The sequence below is a fragment of the Delphinapterus leucas genome, chromosome 7 (genome assembly GCF_059928025.1).
Source record: "Delphinapterus leucas isolate spDelLeu-1000000601 "Yukka" chromosome 7, BTC_Dleu_Yukka2, whole genome shotgun sequence".
Taxonomy (NCBI): Eukaryota; Metazoa; Chordata; class Mammalia; order Artiodactyla; family Monodontidae; genus Delphinapterus; species Delphinapterus leucas.
Window position 1 is genome coordinate 3,909,495 of NC_143135.1, and position 16,911 is coordinate 3,926,405.

Sequence of the window (16,911 nt, forward strand, 5' to 3'; positions counted from 1 at the left end):
TAATTGTTTAATGTCGATGGAATTGGAGTATATGTAGAGTTTTTTCTTTGTTTCCCCTTTTGTTTCTATTTTTTAAGTTTAATTTTTTTATTGAAGTATAGTTGATTTACAGTATCATGTTAGTTTCAGGTGTACTAGAGTTTTTTTCTCTTTCCTTAAACATCACGAGCATTCTCTGTGACATTACTCTTGTTTCAAGTATTATTTTTGGTGGTTGCTTAAGAGTCTTCCGTATGAATATCCTACCATATATGTATCATCCTCCTCCATTTTGAAAAGCTAGCTTTAACTTAGGCATCCATGGGCATTGAGAGTATCTTCATTCTAAAAAAGATGATTTTTTTTTTTTTTTACAATTTTAAGAAGGTAAAAAATTCAACTTTTTCTTTTGATTCTCATTCTTTTACTACTAGTAAGTCTGTCTTTGCTATACTTTTGTTTGCCAGTCAGCTGTTGTTCTTTTCTGTGAATTATATATTCAAGTCCTTGGCCCATTTTTTCCCGTTAAGATGCGTTTATTTCTTATGCATTTGAATAAGTTCTTTATAAACCAGAAATATTATTCCTTTATTTATAAAATTTATGACCAATATATCACCAGATTGTTCTTTAGTTTTTAATTTTGTTCATTACCACATTTGCATTGGTTTTTCCTTCGTGATGTCCTCCGTGGCTTTTCATGTGTTAAAAATGCATCTCCAGGGACTTCCCTGGTGGTGCAGTGGATAAGACTCCGTGCTCCCAATGTAGGGGGCCTGGGTTTGGTCCCTGGTCGGGGAACTAGATCCCACATGCCTGACACAACTAAGGAGCCCACCTGCTGCAACTAAGACCCGGCACAACCAAATAAATAAATAAATATTTTTTAAAAAATGCATCTCCACGCTTACCTGAATGTTCCACCTAAATTTTTAAATGTCTTTTTAAAAAAGTCTTTAATTCATTTGGAACTATTTTGATGAATGGTATGAGATATAAATGGAACTTGACTTTTCCCAAACCACAAATTTTCCCATTTTAGTGACTGATGCATATCCCCTTTCCTCATTCATTTGTTGTGCTTTTTATCATGTGAAAGGTTTTACATTTCCTAGAGTCTCCTTCCAGGCCATTCCATCTTTATTTCATTCATCTGTCTGTTCTTGAACCAATATGCTACAATATTTTTATGGAGACTTCTATCTTTTCAAACCTGGTATGGCAAGTCCTCCGTATCATTCTCTCTTTAAAAAACATCTTAGTTATTCTTATCAATTTATTCATCCAGATGAAATTTAGAATTTGACACATTCTCCCCAGATCATGTGGAAACTGATCGGTATTGCATTTCTTCCCATCCAGGGGGGTGGTATAGCTGTAGTTTTCTTTGTATAGGTCCTGCTCAAATCTTGTTATTTCTAAGAAGTTTACTGTGACCTTGGTATAGTGGATTTCCCCAGTCATCCCTGCTCAGGCTACTACCAATTAGTGTTAGAATAATAGAAAGCAAGCGATTTTTTTTGGCGATTCTCCATGTATATAGCTACTTGCTGAACTCTATTACGAATTCTGAGAGTGTCTTAAATGCTTATTCGGGGATTTCTAGATGGACCATCACACCTACAAATAACAGTAGTTTGTTGGTTTTTTTTTTTTATTTTTTTGATAGACTTTTTGCTCAATTTTATTGTGTTGGTTAGACCTCCTAAATGTGTTCAATGGGCACGTGATAAAGGCACTCTCGTTTTACTCCCGATTTTAATGGGAATTCTTTTGCTATTTCATATCTATGTTCTATTGTGGCTGAGAGTTTGAAGTACCTTTCAAAAATCGTGTTCAGGAAGTATCTGTCATAGCAATAACAAATGGGAGGACTAAAGCTAGAAGCTATTTTTTCAAGAGGCGGGGATGCCTCCAGCTGGAGTGAGGGCACAGGTGGCTCTTAATCACGAACCCTTCTGTGCCGATTCTTGACTCTCTACGTGAATTATGAATTACTCTGCTTTTGCTTTACAATCAAACAACTGCAAGAATAAAAACACAAAAACTTTTATTTCCAGTTTTCAAAAAACTATACAGTTTCAATCAAGTTTCAACATGTATAATGCCTTTCCCAGCGAGTGTTAAGACGACCAGGCTGTTTCCCTGTCACCTGCTGCCGTTTCACTTTCCCTGGGGTCGGATCACCCCTGCGTTTCTTGGACAAAGGCCTGCAGTCCCTGGATTACTGTTGTTAACATGGATTTAATGGCATTGCAGGCGGGGTCTCAAGTCTGACGTCGTACTGGAGGGTGGCCCCTGGCTTTGGGTCGGGGTCGGTGGGCGACCGGGCCACTCTCCTCTGGGTCGTGCCTCCACCCCGGGAATTGCCCTTCCTGGAACTTTTCCCCCCAAAACCCCACTGGCAGAGCCTCCGGAGGCGTTGGTTCTTTGGTAACTCTTCCATTTTTTTCCCCTGATTCCTTCCAAGCCGCTTTTGGCAGTTCGGTCGCATCTGCCTGGTTTCTTGACTGTGAGGTCACGGGTCACCCCCTCCCCCCAACCCCCACCCCCGCAGCCAGGTGGATGCTCCAGGCGGGTAGTAGCTGACCCCTGGCGGGAGCCCTGGAAAAACGCGAAGAGGCCTCGGGGCGGGGCCGCGTCCCGGCCCAGCCCCGCCCAGCGCCGCCGCCGCGCACGCGGCTTGGCCCCGCGCCGGCGCGTGCTGAGCCCTCCCGCGTGCCGTCCTTACCCGGCCTGCGCCGCGCGGCCGCCCCCGGAAGTGGCCTTCGCTTTCTCAGAAGCGGTGCGTCCGTGCCCGAGGCTCGTGAGTCTGCGGCCGCAGCGCTTGGCACCGGAGCTCGAGGGGCGGGGGTTGGGGGCGGGCCGGCTGCCGCCATGGCCGGGAGTCAGGACATGTTCGACGCCATCGTGATGGCGGATGATAGGTGGGTAGGGGCCTGGGCCGGGCCCCCACCCGAGCAGGTCTGCTCTCAGCCGCTGGGCTGCGGCGGTCACCCGGGCCCTGGGGGAACGCGCTGTGGCTCAGAAGGCGGCTGGCGCGGGAGGGCCCGAGATGCTTCTGCTTCTCCTTTGCTCATCGGCCTCTCGGGCGAGCGCCACGTGCCCAGCTGTTCCTCTAGATCCGCCTCCCCCGTCCGGGGCTGCCTCACGCATCTGCTTGGTCTGGTGACTGCCTCCCTCCAGGGACGCTCCTTCCTCGCGTGGGACGGACCTTTGCCATCTGGGCGCTGCCCCTTTTTCTTGTTCCTCAGTGGTAGGACATACGGCAGCATTCACGGACATGCTCTTAAATGTGTCAGGCGTCCTCCTTTTCCCTCCTGAGCCCCCGGGGAGCGCCTAGGGCAGTGGCGGGGGACCTGTTGGTTGCTTTGTGGCTGTCTTCCAGTGCCCTGCCCACTTGAGACATCAGTAGTTGTCAGTTAAGAAAGAGAGTGAAAAGTAAACAGTCGCTGACGTTTATTTGGAGTTTGCTGTGAATTGGACGCTGAGCTAAGCGTTGTATCCAGTTATTTATTTTAGCTCTACTTGTGAAGGGGATCCTATCCTGCACCCTGTCTTTCAGATGAGGAGGCAAGGTCACTCCCAGGGCCACACAGCCAGTAAGTGGGAGCTATCCCCTCGGCCTCACTGGGCGCTCCAGCACACCCCTTTCACTTCGGCGACCGCAAGTCATGCTGGTGCCAGTTACACTGCTGGGCCTTCAAAGTCAGAGCCTTTATTCTACTGCAGGCGCCACTGTCACGGTACATTTTGTGATCAACTGATGGCGTTTCTCCTTGCTAGCCTCCTGAGATGTGATGGAAAGCCCGGTACATGTTGCAGGGTTTTGGGTTTTTTTTTGAAGCACTTGACCAAGCAGTCTAGCTTACAGACCCAGAACTGGGGCTCGATGACCTGGCTGCAGATGAATTACCGGGGAGATTTTGCAAAGCGGATTCCTGGGCCTTCCTCCAGACTTACTGAATACGAGGGGTGAGGCCCCTGAATTGGTATCGTTGACAATTTCCTGTGTGTGTCTGATATTCTGCCAGGTTTGGGAATCACCGATTTAGCCCACCTTCCTCTTTGTAGAAGAGGTAAATTGGGCTTCCAGAATTACAGCGACTTGCCAGGCGCAGAGGCTTGGGGAGGGTGGAGCTGAGATTGGAACTGACGTTTCCTGGCTTACATTTTGTTCTTTTTCTACAGTACTAGGTCTTGTCTTGCTCGGTCTGGGTAGTGTGGACGAGGAAAGTTTTTGCAGGAAGAATGCTCTTTCTCCTGTTTATTTGCTCACGCTTCGTCTTCTCTGTTGCAGGTTTCACGGGGAAGGTTATCAGGAAGGCTACGAAGAAGGAAGTAGTTTGGGTATGATTGAAGGAAGACGGTATGGCACGTTACATGGAGCTAAAATCGGATCTGAGGTAAGTGGGACCCCCCACTTAGAAAGGAATCCTTTTCTCTTACCGTTGACAGTTTGCCTTGATGATCAGTGTGGTGGAGCCACCACTTCAGGCCTCTTCACATGGCAGTAGGCTAGATAGAACGTTGACGGAGAAATCGTCTCAGGACAGAGCCCGCAGAGGGTGTTGCTGTGTGGAGATGATGGAGTCAGGTGGGCTGGAGAAAGAGAAGACAAGTCCCCCCTCACCTCAGTCGACGTCGAGTGCCACGGTGCTGCCCTGTGTCTTAAGGCAGCTGAATCCTCCCCCAGAGAGTGAGCACCCTGTGTCTTGTGAAAACATGCCATTTATATTTCTGTTGAAATTCCATAAAATCCCTGATTTCCCTTTTCTCCTGCCCTTCGACCTAGATTGGCCCTCACTTATGGGGATAACTGGCCCTAAACACTAACGTCTGAGGCCGTGAGGACTGTATTAGGTGTCTTGCTGCAGAACGAATCAGCACAAGACACGTGGGCTTAAGACAACCAGTGTTTATTATCTCACACGGATTCTGAGGGTCTGCGGTCCAGGAGCCGCTGAGCCGGCTGGTTCCGGCCGGCTCGGGGTCTCTGGATGCTGGAGTTACGAGTCAGCCAGCCTGCAGTCAGCTTGCTGGGGTCTCACACGGATTCTGAGGGTCTGCGGTCCAGGAGCCGCTGAGCCGGCTGGTTCCCGCTCAGGGTCTCTGGATGCTGGAGTTACGAGTCAGCCAGCCTGTAGTCAGCTTGCTGGGGTCTCACACGGATTCTGAGGGTCTGTGGTCCTCACCGCGTGGACCTCTCCACAGGGCTGCTGGAGTGTCCTCGAGACACTGCGGGTGACCCACGTCGGCAGGGCAGAGGTGACATTGTCTGTCAGTGCCTAGATTCAGAGGTCACGTGCTGCCTCTTCCTGTGTGTTCTGCTCATCGAGGTCACCCCGATCCGGTCAGGGGACCGCACAGGGCAGGAATACCAGGGGGTGGGGAGGTGGGGTCGAGTGGGGCCACCTTGGAGGCTGGCTGCCCCACTGGTGACTTGACCTCCAACTTCTGTAGCCTGGTGCCCAGTGGGTGCTTCCAGAACAGCAAGAGAAGAAGCACCGCTGCCCCTTGGGCCCCCGCCCCCTTTTTGTTTTGAGAGCTTGATATTTAGATCAAGTAGAGCTGTTGGTTAGTCATTTCACTCTTGAATGTTTCGTAAATTCACAGATCGGGTGCTACCAAGGTTTTGCTTTTGCCTGGAGATGTCTCCTGCACGGCTGCACCACTGAGAAAGACAGGTAAAGCTGAGCCTTCTTTCTTCTTCGGTGTCTGGATGGGAAGTTCCGGTTTCATAGCTCACTCCGACCCTGGGCGGTTAGTCTCCTCACCTGTAAAATGGAGAAATAACCAGGCCGAACCTGAAATGTTGTCATGAGGTTTACAGGAAATAGTAACTAGAAAGCGCCGGGCGCATTTCTGGTGTTGGGTGAACATCCCTTGTTATTACTTCCCAAGGGTCCTCGGATCCCCCTGCCTTTTCCCTGGAGACCTTAGGGCGCTGAGTGGCTTTTAGTTACCCTGCCAGTCAAACCACGATGAAGATGACATTATCTTCTCATTTGTCTTTCCTCTGAGCTTGTAACAAACAGAGCAGAACAATCTTGGTATGATCAGGGCTCAGAAAAGGTGACTCCCTTGTCACTGGGTTCTTTAATGTAGCTGAAAGGTCTGCTAATGAGATGACCCATTTCATGTGTTTCACAGGCGTCAGGTACCTGGAAGCACTAAGTAACCATGAGCTGTTATTTGTAGTGTTTGTAGCCTTTTTATTTTTTTTATTTTTGGCTGCGTCGGGTCTTCGTTGCTGCACGCGGGCTTTCTCTAGTTGCGGCGAGCGGGGGCTACTCTTCGTTGCAGTGCGCGGTCTTCTCATTGCGGTGGCCTCTCTTGTTGTGGAGCATGGGCCCCAGGCGCACAGGCTTCAGCAGTTGTGGCACACGGGCTCAGCAGTTGTGGCTCGCAGGCTCAGCTGCTGCGGAACACGGGCTTCGTTGCTCCGCGGCGTGTGGGATCTTCCTGGACCAGGGCTCAAACCAGTGTCCCCTGCATTGGCAGGCGGATTTTCACCCACTGCGCCACCAGGGAAGCCCGTCCGTAGCCTTTGGAGCGTGCTCTTGCTGGTTGCTGCTTCCTGAAGCCCCAGGACCCTGTCCCCACCCCCGGTCTTCACTCTTAAGCTGGAAATGCACCCTCATGTGAAAGGCCGTCCTGCCGCTCATGGGAGCCGACACTGGGCTTTGGCGGCTGCTCTGCATCATCTTGATGTCTGGTGGCTTTGCCTGGCCTGGGAGGGGTGCCAGGAGAGTGGATAACAGAGCAGGGAAGCTGGCATTCCCCCGTCCATGTGGCCTGTCATCTTATTTGGAATATTTGAATTTCTAGAACTTGGGCCACAGCCATATTGAAATGTCAGAGCAGGGATGCTCAAGATAGTCTGGGTGATTGTGGGGTCGCCTGCGCTCTGACCTGTCCCGTCACTGAGCACGTGGGAGTTGACCGGATTCGTCCATCAGCCGAGGGCCATCTTGGGGAGATTTTCCTCTGAAGATTCAGTGGGAGTGGGCGGGTAGCTGGCGGTCAGGTTGGGACAGTGGTTGGCAGCCCCAGGTGCCACTGGGCGGCTGTCGGAGCGGAGCGTGGCTCCCCACTCCCGGTCCATGAAGGCGGGGTGGGGCGCACGGATTTGGAATGCTCCAACAGCCTCCCCTTCTCCCCGCACCGGGATCTGTGGCTCACTGGGTGTGAAGGGTCTCGCACCTGGGGGCTGCCAATCCGCACCCCAGGGCAGGGGTTCCCTCCCCTCCTAAAGCTGCGCCCCCGGTCTGTCCATCAGAGGGCCCGTGGCCGCCGCCCTCCCCACCCCACCAGCAGAGCCCAGAGAGCCCTTTGAAACACTAAAAGCCTAAAACCCTTTATCTTAGAGTAATGGTTTTTGGATTTTCTAAGTCTACAGTTTTCTTAAAAATGGTAGAAGGCGGGCAGAGGATCTGCTTCTTTATGTTTCAAGTAAGAATGTTAAAAGAGAAACATTGCCATGTGTGTTATCATTCAGTGAGCTAAGGGAATTTTAACACCAGAGAAGCTGTGTGGAGAGCTGTGTCTCAGCCTGAAGGATGGCGACCTTTCCATCAGGTGACCGTAGCTTTCTGACCCACCCTGAGACGCTCCTCTGCCCCTTCCGCAGTCGGGTGAAGGCTTTTTCCCTTACACCAGCCGTGAGCGGGTCACACCCTCCTGACACGCACTGGCTTTGACCGTGCGACGGGCTGGGTGTGTCTGGAGTAGCTTCACTGACCGGGGAGGGCAGGAATGACCCGTCGCTGCTTGCAGAGCTGGGAGTGGGTGGTAGTCATTGTTTCGTGGCAGGTTCAGCCGTTTCCCGCGTGTTAGCATCTGCCTTGCAACTCCCTGGAAACCAAGTGCTTTGTTGCTTTACTTAACTCCTTCTGACCTTTTGCAGTTCTGTGTTTTCTCCAAGAGGTGGCCATCATAGTTCTAAACTGGTTTAAAAGCCGCAGATGTGAGCAGGCCCTGGTCACTCTGAATGGCTGTTGCTTCATCCTAAGGATGAGTCCTTCAGGATTCCCAGGGATCAGATATCCGGCACGCTCCTGACACCCTGGGGATCAGATGTGGTGAGGGGAAGGTGGCTCGGCAGGGTGGCTTGCCTGCGACCCAGAGGGCACCCGCCCGCCCAGATGAAGCCAGGAGACTGATGTTTATCGAGCCCCTACTCTGTAGCACGTTCTGGGCTTTATCCTCCTGAGAGCCTGGGAGGTGGCCGTTAAGGCCCCATTTTACAGATGAGGACGCTGAGGCTCAGAGATGTGAAACACTCTGTGAGTGAGAGATGTGAGTGCCTCGGGGCGGTTGCGCTCCAGGCCGCCCACCAGCTGAGCTCCTCATCTTCCTGGGAAAGGGAGCCGAACTCAAACACCAGCCACTGGTTTCTGCCCTATGGATGGAGGGGGCTTGCCGGTTTACCTGCTGTTAAGCTCCCAGAGGCTGTGAGCGTGAAGATTGCAGATCCTGGGAAATCCCCAAGTCCGGAGCAGGCAGGGCTGTGCCCGGCACTCTTTCCCGTCTGCTTCTGTCTGCTCTGGGGTCAGACCTGGGGACCGGCGGTCGGCGTGCTTATCGGTATTGCCTTGGCCGCTGGGTCCGGATGGAGCCGTCCCTGTAAGGTCAGTTCGCTCTTGATGTCCAGATGCGGGTGTGGGCGGGCTCACATTGCCAGGTGAGTAAAGGTTGTTTCGTGTGATGACAAAGTTAGTCACCAGCGCCTGAGGCCAGGAGTGCTCAGCACCACCACTTTAAAGCCGTCGAGCGGCATCTGTTACTAAGCTGAGCCTGTTGTGTGCAAAGGACCAAAAGTCTTTATTTCTGTGTTTTACAGCAGAAAGATGAAGGTCTTAGAATCGTTGCTTGGAATGATTCAGAAATTCCCTTATGATGACCCTACTTATGATAAACTTCATGAAGACTTAGACAGAATTAGAGGGAAATTTAAGCAGGTTTGTGTCCTGTGTGTTTCTTTTTGATCGGGGTGCCTTTCTCAGATGTAGCTGGGGCAGCCCTGGGGGCTCATTTCACTAATGGTTTTGGGGCCACTGGTAACATACAAATGGTCAGTAAAGCAAATCCTTGTGTGTGTCGATGTAAGGAAACCGAGGACCATGTAGGGAACAGGTGTGAGAACTTCTTGAAGGGAGGTGACCTAGGCAAGTAGAGCTGCAGCTAGAGAGAGACTTCTGCTCTAATTTAAAAAAACATTTTCTTTCTTTTGTGTTTCTTCAGCTTTGTTCATTACTAAACGTCCAGCCCGACTTTAAAATTAGTGCAGAAGGTTCCGGACTTTCATTTTGAGGATGACAGACGCACAAAGACGAAACATCAGGGAACAGATGTTCGTATGTTAAGTGTTTAAAAATGTGATTAAAGGCAAAACAATGATGGGGGATTCATTGTTTTGCAGGGAGGGTTCCAGCTTGGCCGCTGAAAGGCCTTCCTTCCCCCGAGGTCTGCTGGGTGGCCTCCGTGTCCCCCACGGGGCCCCTCCACATAGGCCCGTCCTTTGTTGGGCCCTGTCTGCTCTGCAGCGTGAACGCGGCCCTGGCAGAGCCCTCACCGGGCTGCTCTTCTCTGGTCCAGCCAGGGTCCAGGCCCCTGGCTCACGGGTTCTCGTCACTTGGCAGGCCTGGCTCTGGGTTGGCTCTCGGGTTGGCTCTCGGGTTGGCTCTGGATAGGATAAACTTCCCCTTTACTCCCCGGGCTTTGGTCAGCGCTCAGAGGGACAGTTTTTTAAAAAATGAGAGCCACAGGGTTGACACGAAGCAGGTTAATAGGAAGGAGTGATGGGTACTGTGACATTTATTGACCCTTGAGATGTGCCAGTGCTGTGACCTGCTTCTCATGTTTTATTTAGTCCCTTCAGGAGCCTATGAGGTAGGCGTTATTTCCATTTTATAGACTAGGAAACAGGCCCAAGAGACTGCCTGGTCCAAGGGCAGTGGGCGGCAGAGCTGGGACTTCAGCCCTGTCTCCTGGTGCCCGCTCTGGAATGCACGGTCGCACCCACAGTCTCGGGGGTCCCTGCCCGCAGGTCCCCGCTGTGCCCCGTGGAGCCCTGGGGCTTCTCATGTGGCCATGGACGTGGGCGTCTGGCTGAGAGGAGCAGAGGCCAGCCCTGTCCCCAGGAAGCTGGGCCGTGCTCTTCCTGTGTCCCTGGGTGGGTGGGGCTCTGCAGCCTCAAAAATGGTCAAGGGGAGGAGACTTTAAGGCCACCGTTCTGTGTGCAGAAACTTTGGAGCCTTACTGCAGCCTTCCTTCTGGTGTGAGTTCTTCTGTCTTCTGCCCGGACTTAAAAGGCATCTGTACGGGTGCACGGCCTCAGGTGCTCCTTCGTCACAGACACCAGCAGCGCTTATCTCGGGCTGGTGGGATGGAGGGGCTTTTGTTGTCGTTTTTCTGGGTGGATTTTTTTTTTTTTGCGGTACGCGGGCCTCTCACTGCTGTGGCCTCTCCCGTCGCGGAGCACAGGCTCCGGACACGCAGGCTCAGCGGCCATGGCTCACGGGCCCAGCCGCTCCGCGGCATGTGGGATCCTACCGGACCGGGACACGAACCTGTGTCCCCTGCATCGGCAGGCTGACTCTCAACCACTGTGCCACCAGGGAAGCCCTGGGACCATTTTTGATGCGACATCTAGCGAATTCATTCCTTTCTCCGTGATATCTGGGGTTGAGGTACCAGGGTCGCACCGAACAGCCTTCTGTTGTGTTTGTGTCTGCGTGTTTCATTAACACGCATGGAGGCAGCTACCACGACAGGACGGCGCCCCGTGATGTTCAGGAAAGGGTCGGGTCCTGCTGCCCCTGGCCAGCCACCGTGTGCGTTTATCACTGACCTCTCCTGCCCCAAACCTCACTCCCCCCGACCCCTTCCGTCTCTCTCTTCTCAGCCTCTCCCATTCCAGGTGTCAGCCAGAGCAGCCGGCAGCCACTTCCTTTCCGCCATCCCGTGGGGCCAAGCTGCCTCATCCATCATCTTCAGGGGCCCTGGACACCGGACTTGACCTGTGCCAGCCTGGCTCCTTCTTGGAGGATGAGACCCAGTTTCCAGGACCCCTTGGTCACCCAAGACAGGTGTTCTGGTTACAGTACAGACAGAGCCCCCGTTCGCGTCACAACCACTGTGTCCCTGTGATGCCACCTCCAGCGATGGGGTCCGGGGAGCTTGCTCTTCTGGCTGATGAGACGGTGGAGGACACCCGAGGGCTTCTGGGAAAGGTCACATCACTCTTGAGAGAGATGGTATCTCTTTTGGAAGTTGTCCTGTGGGGATGCGACACCTGGAATTATGACAGGCAGCTTGCAAGCAGCTATGGATGAAGCCAGACCTGGGCATGGCAGAGCCCAGCCAGAGAGGACCCAGCCCGAGGACGTTGCCGAGCAGCTGTGCTGACTGACCCCCGAGAGGCGCTCTGCTTGCCAACCTCGGTTATAGGAGCTGATGAATGCCCTAGTTCAAGGCCACTTCGGTAGGGCTTCCATTGTTTGCAGGCAAAGGTATCCTGCTTGCCCTCTCCCCCAGCCCAGCCCATCCCATCCCATCCCATCCCTTCCCTTCCTGTCCACCTACACCTGGTCCTGTTGGATATTAACCCTTGTTGGATCTCCCCCTTTCCAGGGGCTCATAGATTTCCCACCGCTCTGGCCTGCTTGCTCTTCCCTGTCGGAAACTCCCAGCATATTTTGTGCCACATTATTAGTCAGCCGGGGCTGCCATAGTGAATGCCGCACAGTGGGTGCCTTAAACAACAGGCATTCACTGTCTCCCAGTCCTGGAGGCTGGAATCTGAGATCCCAGTGTGGGCAGGGCCGGTTCCTCCTGAGGCCTCTCCTTGGTGTGTAGACGGCTATCTTCTCCCTGTGTCCTCACACAGTCGTCCCTGTGTGTGTTGGTGTTGCTTTAAGGACTCCAGCCCTGTTGGATTGGGGCCCACCTTGATGACCTCCTTAAAGGCCCCATCTCCAAATATAGTCACATTCTAGGTTCTGAGGGGCAAGACTCCAACATGAATTTTTGTGGGGACATAATTCAGCCATAGGGTGAATACAGGGTGGCCTGTAATAGCCACCCTGTCTGGCTGCCTGGACAGACTTAACTTGGGAGAGAAGAAGACCATTTCACTTAAAAGTTGAAGTTACTTTGGGACTTCCCTCGTGGCGCAGTGGTTAAGAATCCGCCTGCCAATGCAGGGGACACGGGTTCCAGCCGTGGTCCGGGAAGACCCCACATGCCGCGGAGCAACGAAGCCGTGCGCCATAACTACTGAGCCCACGCACCTAGAGCCCGTGCTCCGCAACAAGAGAAGCCACCGCAAAGAGAAGCCTGCGCACCGCAACGAAGACCCAACGCAGCCAAAAATAAATAGGTAAATAAATAAATTTTATTTAAAAAAAAAGTTGAAGTTACTTCATTTTATTTTTTAGAACATCAGTGATTGGGAGTAAGGCTGATCCTTCCACCTGAACTTACCACGTGGGAACTGTACTCTCAGAGGCACCGCGGTGGGTGGTGGGAAACACCCACCCACAGGCCAGAACCCAGCCCCAGACGCTTGCTTTTACTTCACGTTCAGCTTGTTGTTTTTCTCTACCCAGTGGTGAGAAAAGAATGAAGTGATTTGGAGGAAGGGATAAGAAGTCTTATTTACCGAGTGGCTGCTCGTGGCCGCCTTGACCTTCCTTGGGTCACTGAAGTGTCCACAAAGCCCATGAGGTGGGGTCGCTGCCTGCCCCCCTCACCCCGGCAGATGGGGGCCTGGGGCTCCCAGCTGAGCTGAGCGATGTGCCAGCAGTCGCAGTAAGTGGCTGACCTCAGGCCTAAGCACAGCAGGGGTCAGGGGGTTTGCTTAAGTTATTCTTAGCCAGACGGAGTCTCACTTTCCTGGTAATTCACAGCTTGTCTGTGTGACCAGTCTTGCACCTAGCTGATCGCGGCAGAGACAGTCGGCTTTATGGGAAGGGACCCGTGCTGGCTGCAGTAGGGGAGGCATGGACCGCGTGGGCCATCAGCTGCCCGCGACCCTCTGAGCACGGCTCACTGAGGGATGGATGGGGAGCCTGGAGGCGGGGTGGGGGGGCGTTCAGCTCTGCCTGGGGGATAAGGGAGTGGGAAGGTGGGCAGGAAGCCTTCTTGGAGGAGGTGACCTTGGCATGACTCGCTTTGTGAGCTCTCATTTGAGCTCAGCACCGTGGAGAACGTCTCTTCCACCCTACCTGAAGACACCATATAATTTGGAGAGATCAAAACCTGTAAGTAACTGGTGAGGTCCCAACTCCACAGTTATTCCATTCCTTGGTGAGTGAAGTGAGGAACCGGTCTGCGGCCCAGGAAGCGTGTCCCCAAGCGAGTATGATCCATCAGAGAAAAGCGGGCACTGCGTTCAGTTCTCACAGGACACGAGAGTCGTGCAGGTGCTGGGCCAGGCCCCCAGAGGGACGGGCCTATCCAAGCCACCAGGACTTAGGGGCTCACTTCAGTGTCCCAAGAAGGACAGCCGCTCCTTGCCTGTGAACTTTTCCATAGCTCTGATGGCTGATTAAACTCCTCACCTGACATTGAGGCCCTTGCTGGTGTGTCCCTTGGGGGCCCCTGTGGAGACAGCGCTTCGGCCCCACCTCCCTGGTGCCCTTTACCAGATCAGCTGGGCCTTGGGTCCCTAGGGTTGGAGCGATACCTGAATATGATCCTGTTTCTACCCACTCAGGAGTGTGATGGGCCAGGGGACCCCATGCCCCAAGTAAACGGCCATGGAACTGAAGACTTAGTGGCGGGCTGTCTCCATCCTTTCAGCAAGGATTTATTGAACTTCCATTATTTTTGGTGGGTATGTGCCCCTGAAATCCCAGGGTGCTCCACGAGCAGGTTCCCTAGCTCTGAGAGCTCAGACACATCTGTTGAGTTGAACCATATCCCCTAAAAGATGTGACAAAGTCCCAGCCCCTGGTACCTGGGAATGTGACCTTTGGAAATAGGGTTTTTGCAGCTGAGACTCAGGTGTACGTTATGGTGGGTTGTACTAGAGTAGGGGGCCCTACATCTCACGTGACCGTGTCCTTGAAGAGGAGAATGCCATGTAAAGAGAGACATGGAGGAGAGACAGCCGTGCAAGAACAGAGGCTGAGAACGGAGTGAGGTGTCTGTAAGCCAAGGGACGCCGGGCGTTTCCAGCAGCCATGAGACCTGGGGCAGGGAGCACGGCCCCGGCCTCCAGGACGGTGAGAGAATAAATTTCTGTTGATGTGGCCACCCACTCTGTGATGGCTTGTTATAGCAGCCCCAGGACACTGATAACGACGTCTGGGCTGTCGTTTGGCCGTCTGCTGAGTGAAGAGACAGGACGCGGTGATGTCCAGACCCTTCTTCCTGGCCTGACGTGTGGCGAGCTTCCTTCTTAAGGCATTTGCCTCAGCTCCCTACTCTCAGCTGCTCTGAGGGGCAGGTGGTACCTACACCCCAGAAAGACGCTGTTATCTCAAGGCACAGGAGCCCCCTGGCTCCCTCCCCCGAGAGGCTGCTGCCTTTGGGGGACCCCGCTGGCTCTGTACAGGGGCCGAGACAGGGTCTGCCACTGAAGGCTGCCTCGAAGCTCTCCCCTGGTCTCAGCCCCTGTTGTTTATATCAGTAATACATGTTACATCTAGAAAAGGTAGAAAACACACATACAGTGTGATAGTTAAGAAGCTTTGAAAATGCTAGGAAACTTATATCAAATGGATTCAAACAGTAAGGGGCAGTGATGGGCAGCTCCAGCAGCTCGTCTGGAGACCTGGTCCCCCTCTTGCTCTCCCGCACGGCCGGCTTCACGCTCAGGATCCATCCTGTGGCCGCAGCACCACGGACGCCCCTATCAGGGCAGAAGGGCTGTGCCAGCCCCCAGGAGTCCTAAGGAACAGAGTGGAGTGCTCTCTTTTCCAGAAGCTCCAGAAAATGTCTCCCTGAGTCTCGTTGGCTGTTAGATTTCACATCCGCCCTTGAACCTGCCACTGGTCCGGGGGGGCAGATGTGCTGTTGGCTTTGAGCCCATTGGCGCCTGTCCTGGAGCTGGGGATGGGGTCAGTCCCACCTGAGCCACAGAGCTGAGAACGGTGGTTCCCACCGAGTGAAATCTGGGTGCTGTCAACACAAGGTGGGGGGCTCAGTGTGGGCACAAAGACCAAGAACTGCTAGAGGAGGGAAATGAGGATGGCCTCGACCACCCACCGGGGACCAGCGGGGCCTCCTTGCACACCTGGACGATGCATGGGGTGGTGGCGGTCACACTGACAGTGTGGTGACGTTTACTGAGTGACGCCTGTGCACCAGGCACTGTGCTCAATGCTTCATGGACGTCGAGCCATTGGTCCTTGCGTCACCCCAGGAGGCGGTCAGTGAACAGATTGACTGAGCTCTGCTTCTGTGCTGGGTGTGTCACAGATGCTAGGGTGCCCTATCGGAGCCGCCCTTCTTATAGACGTGACTATCCCCATTTTATGCGTGAGGAAGTTGAGGCCCAGAAGGCGAAGCCGCACAGCCTGAAAGTTGCAGAGCTGAGATCCAACTCCTGGGTCTTTTCCTCTAAAATGTGCTCACGTGTGAGAGTGTTTTTCAAACAACGACTGGCCACGTCAGACGACACTGCCAGCACACCTGGCCGCCTTTCTCCAGGCCGGCTGACCAAGACACTGCCCTGGCCGCAGGGGCCGCTGACTTCAAGTCTTGGACGTGGGTGGACCTGACCTCGACCCCTGGGCCTCCTGGCAAAGCAGGGCCGCCCCGAGTGCACGCACTGACCGTCGGGTGAAAAATACTCAAATGAAGACTTCGTGCGTTTTCTTCGAGCCCATTTTTGAAGACCTCGTTCTCGGCAAGGCAGCCAAGCTGACTGCCGGGGGCCCAGGCCCCAGAGGCACAAACTCGGCCACTGGCCTGGCTCGGTCAGCTCCCTGCCATGTGATCCTGGCTCAGTTACTTCACCTCTCTGGGCCCCGGTTTACTCGTCCCCAGCAGGAGTCGGCTCACTCCCACCCTCAGCCCAGATCCCGCCTGGCTGTGCTCGTTGCCATACTGTCCTCCGTGGCTGCCTGCTCCGTGCAGTGGAGTAGAGGAGCTAGATGGAGACCATGGCCAGCAAAGCCCCAAACACTCCCTATCCGGCCCTTTGTGGAGAAGCCTGCCCACCCTTGACCTGGAAGATGGGAATACTTGTACCTGCGAGAGGAACGTGGGCTCCACAGGGCCCCCTCGCCAGTGTGTCCCCTGCCTGTCACCAACCCCTGGGGGCTGTTTCAAGATTTAGGGAGAGGACTTCCCCGGCCGTCCAGTGGTTAAGACTCTGCACTCCCAATGCAGGGGGCGCGGGTTCGATCCCTGGTCAGGGAACTAAGATTCCGTATGCCCTGCGGCACGGCCGTAAAAACAAAACAAAACAAAGCAAAAACAACAAAAAGATGTAGGGGGAAATGGCGTGTTTGGCCCTTAGCACAATGCCCGGCCCCCAGTACGTGCTGAGTGACCTTAAGCTACTGTCCTCCTGCGATGGGACCAGGGAAGGAACACTGCCCGGCGTGCTCGGCGGGCTTGGGGTCCAGAATGTGGGTAGACCCTCCAGCTAGACGGGTCTGCTCTAGAGGGACCGCCCTGGGGAGGCTGTCTCGCTGCTAGTTGAAACTTGAAAGGATTAACAGACGCTGTCGTCTCTGATAGGCTCTGGGCCGATAGCAGCCCTTGAGCCAAGAGCTTCCCCATCCTCCTGTGCGCCCTGTGAGTGGCGGTGACAATGCCCCCGGATGTGGGCCTCCGGCCCTCGTCCCTGGCGCTGCCCGCCCACCGGCCGTGGCTATTGTCTGCTGGGCCGAGGTGTGGCTCAGGGCAGGGGCCGGCGGGCAGGGGGACTGTGGGAACGGATTAGAGGCCAGGGGCTTGCGTCCCCTCTGC

At 54.0% G+C, this 16,911-nt stretch overlaps 1 protein-coding gene across 5 annotated transcripts; it reads left to right on the forward strand.

Moving 5' to 3' along the window:
• Positions 1–2,795: 2,795 nt before the first annotated feature.
• On the forward strand, positions 2,796–13,036 carry LTO1 (LTO1 maturation factor of ABCE1). 5 transcript variants are annotated; one of them, XM_030763299.2, is made up of 6 exons: positions 2,796–2,906; positions 4,280–4,385; positions 5,596–5,666; positions 8,825–8,942; positions 9,226–9,334; positions 10,904–13,027. In XM_030763299.2, exons 1-5 carry the CDS (start codon positions 2,857–2,859, stop codon positions 9,292–9,294), a joined length of 414 nt encoding a protein of 137 aa, XP_030619159.1. In that variant the 5' UTR covers positions 2,796–2,856; the 3' UTR covers positions 9,295–9,334; positions 10,904–13,027. The 5 variants fall into 5 exon arrangements, with proteins under 5 accessions (XP_030619159.1, XP_022446859.1, XP_022446858.1 ...); XM_022591151.3 differs by having other exon boundaries at positions 9,226–9,338; positions 10,889–13,026; XM_022591150.3 differs by having other exon boundaries at positions 10,889–13,026.
• Positions 13,037–16,911: the final 3,875 nt, after the last annotated feature.

What these genes read in the sequence shown, in the direction of transcription:
- LTO1 (XM_022591152.3), top strand. Translation starts at nt 2,857, where the DNA reads ATGGCCGGGAGTCAGGACATGTTCGACGCCATCGTGATGGCGGATGAT. An exon ending in ATCGTGATGGCGGATGATAG is followed by an intron (nt 2,907 to 4,279) that starts GTGGGTAGGGGC and finishes TCTCTGTTGCAG; the next exon opens with GTTTCACGGGGAAGGTTATC. An exon ending in GAGCTAAAATCGGATCTGAG is followed by an intron (nt 4,386 to 5,595) that starts GTAAGTGGGACC and finishes GTAAATTCACAG; the next exon opens with ATCGGGTGCTACCAAGGTTT.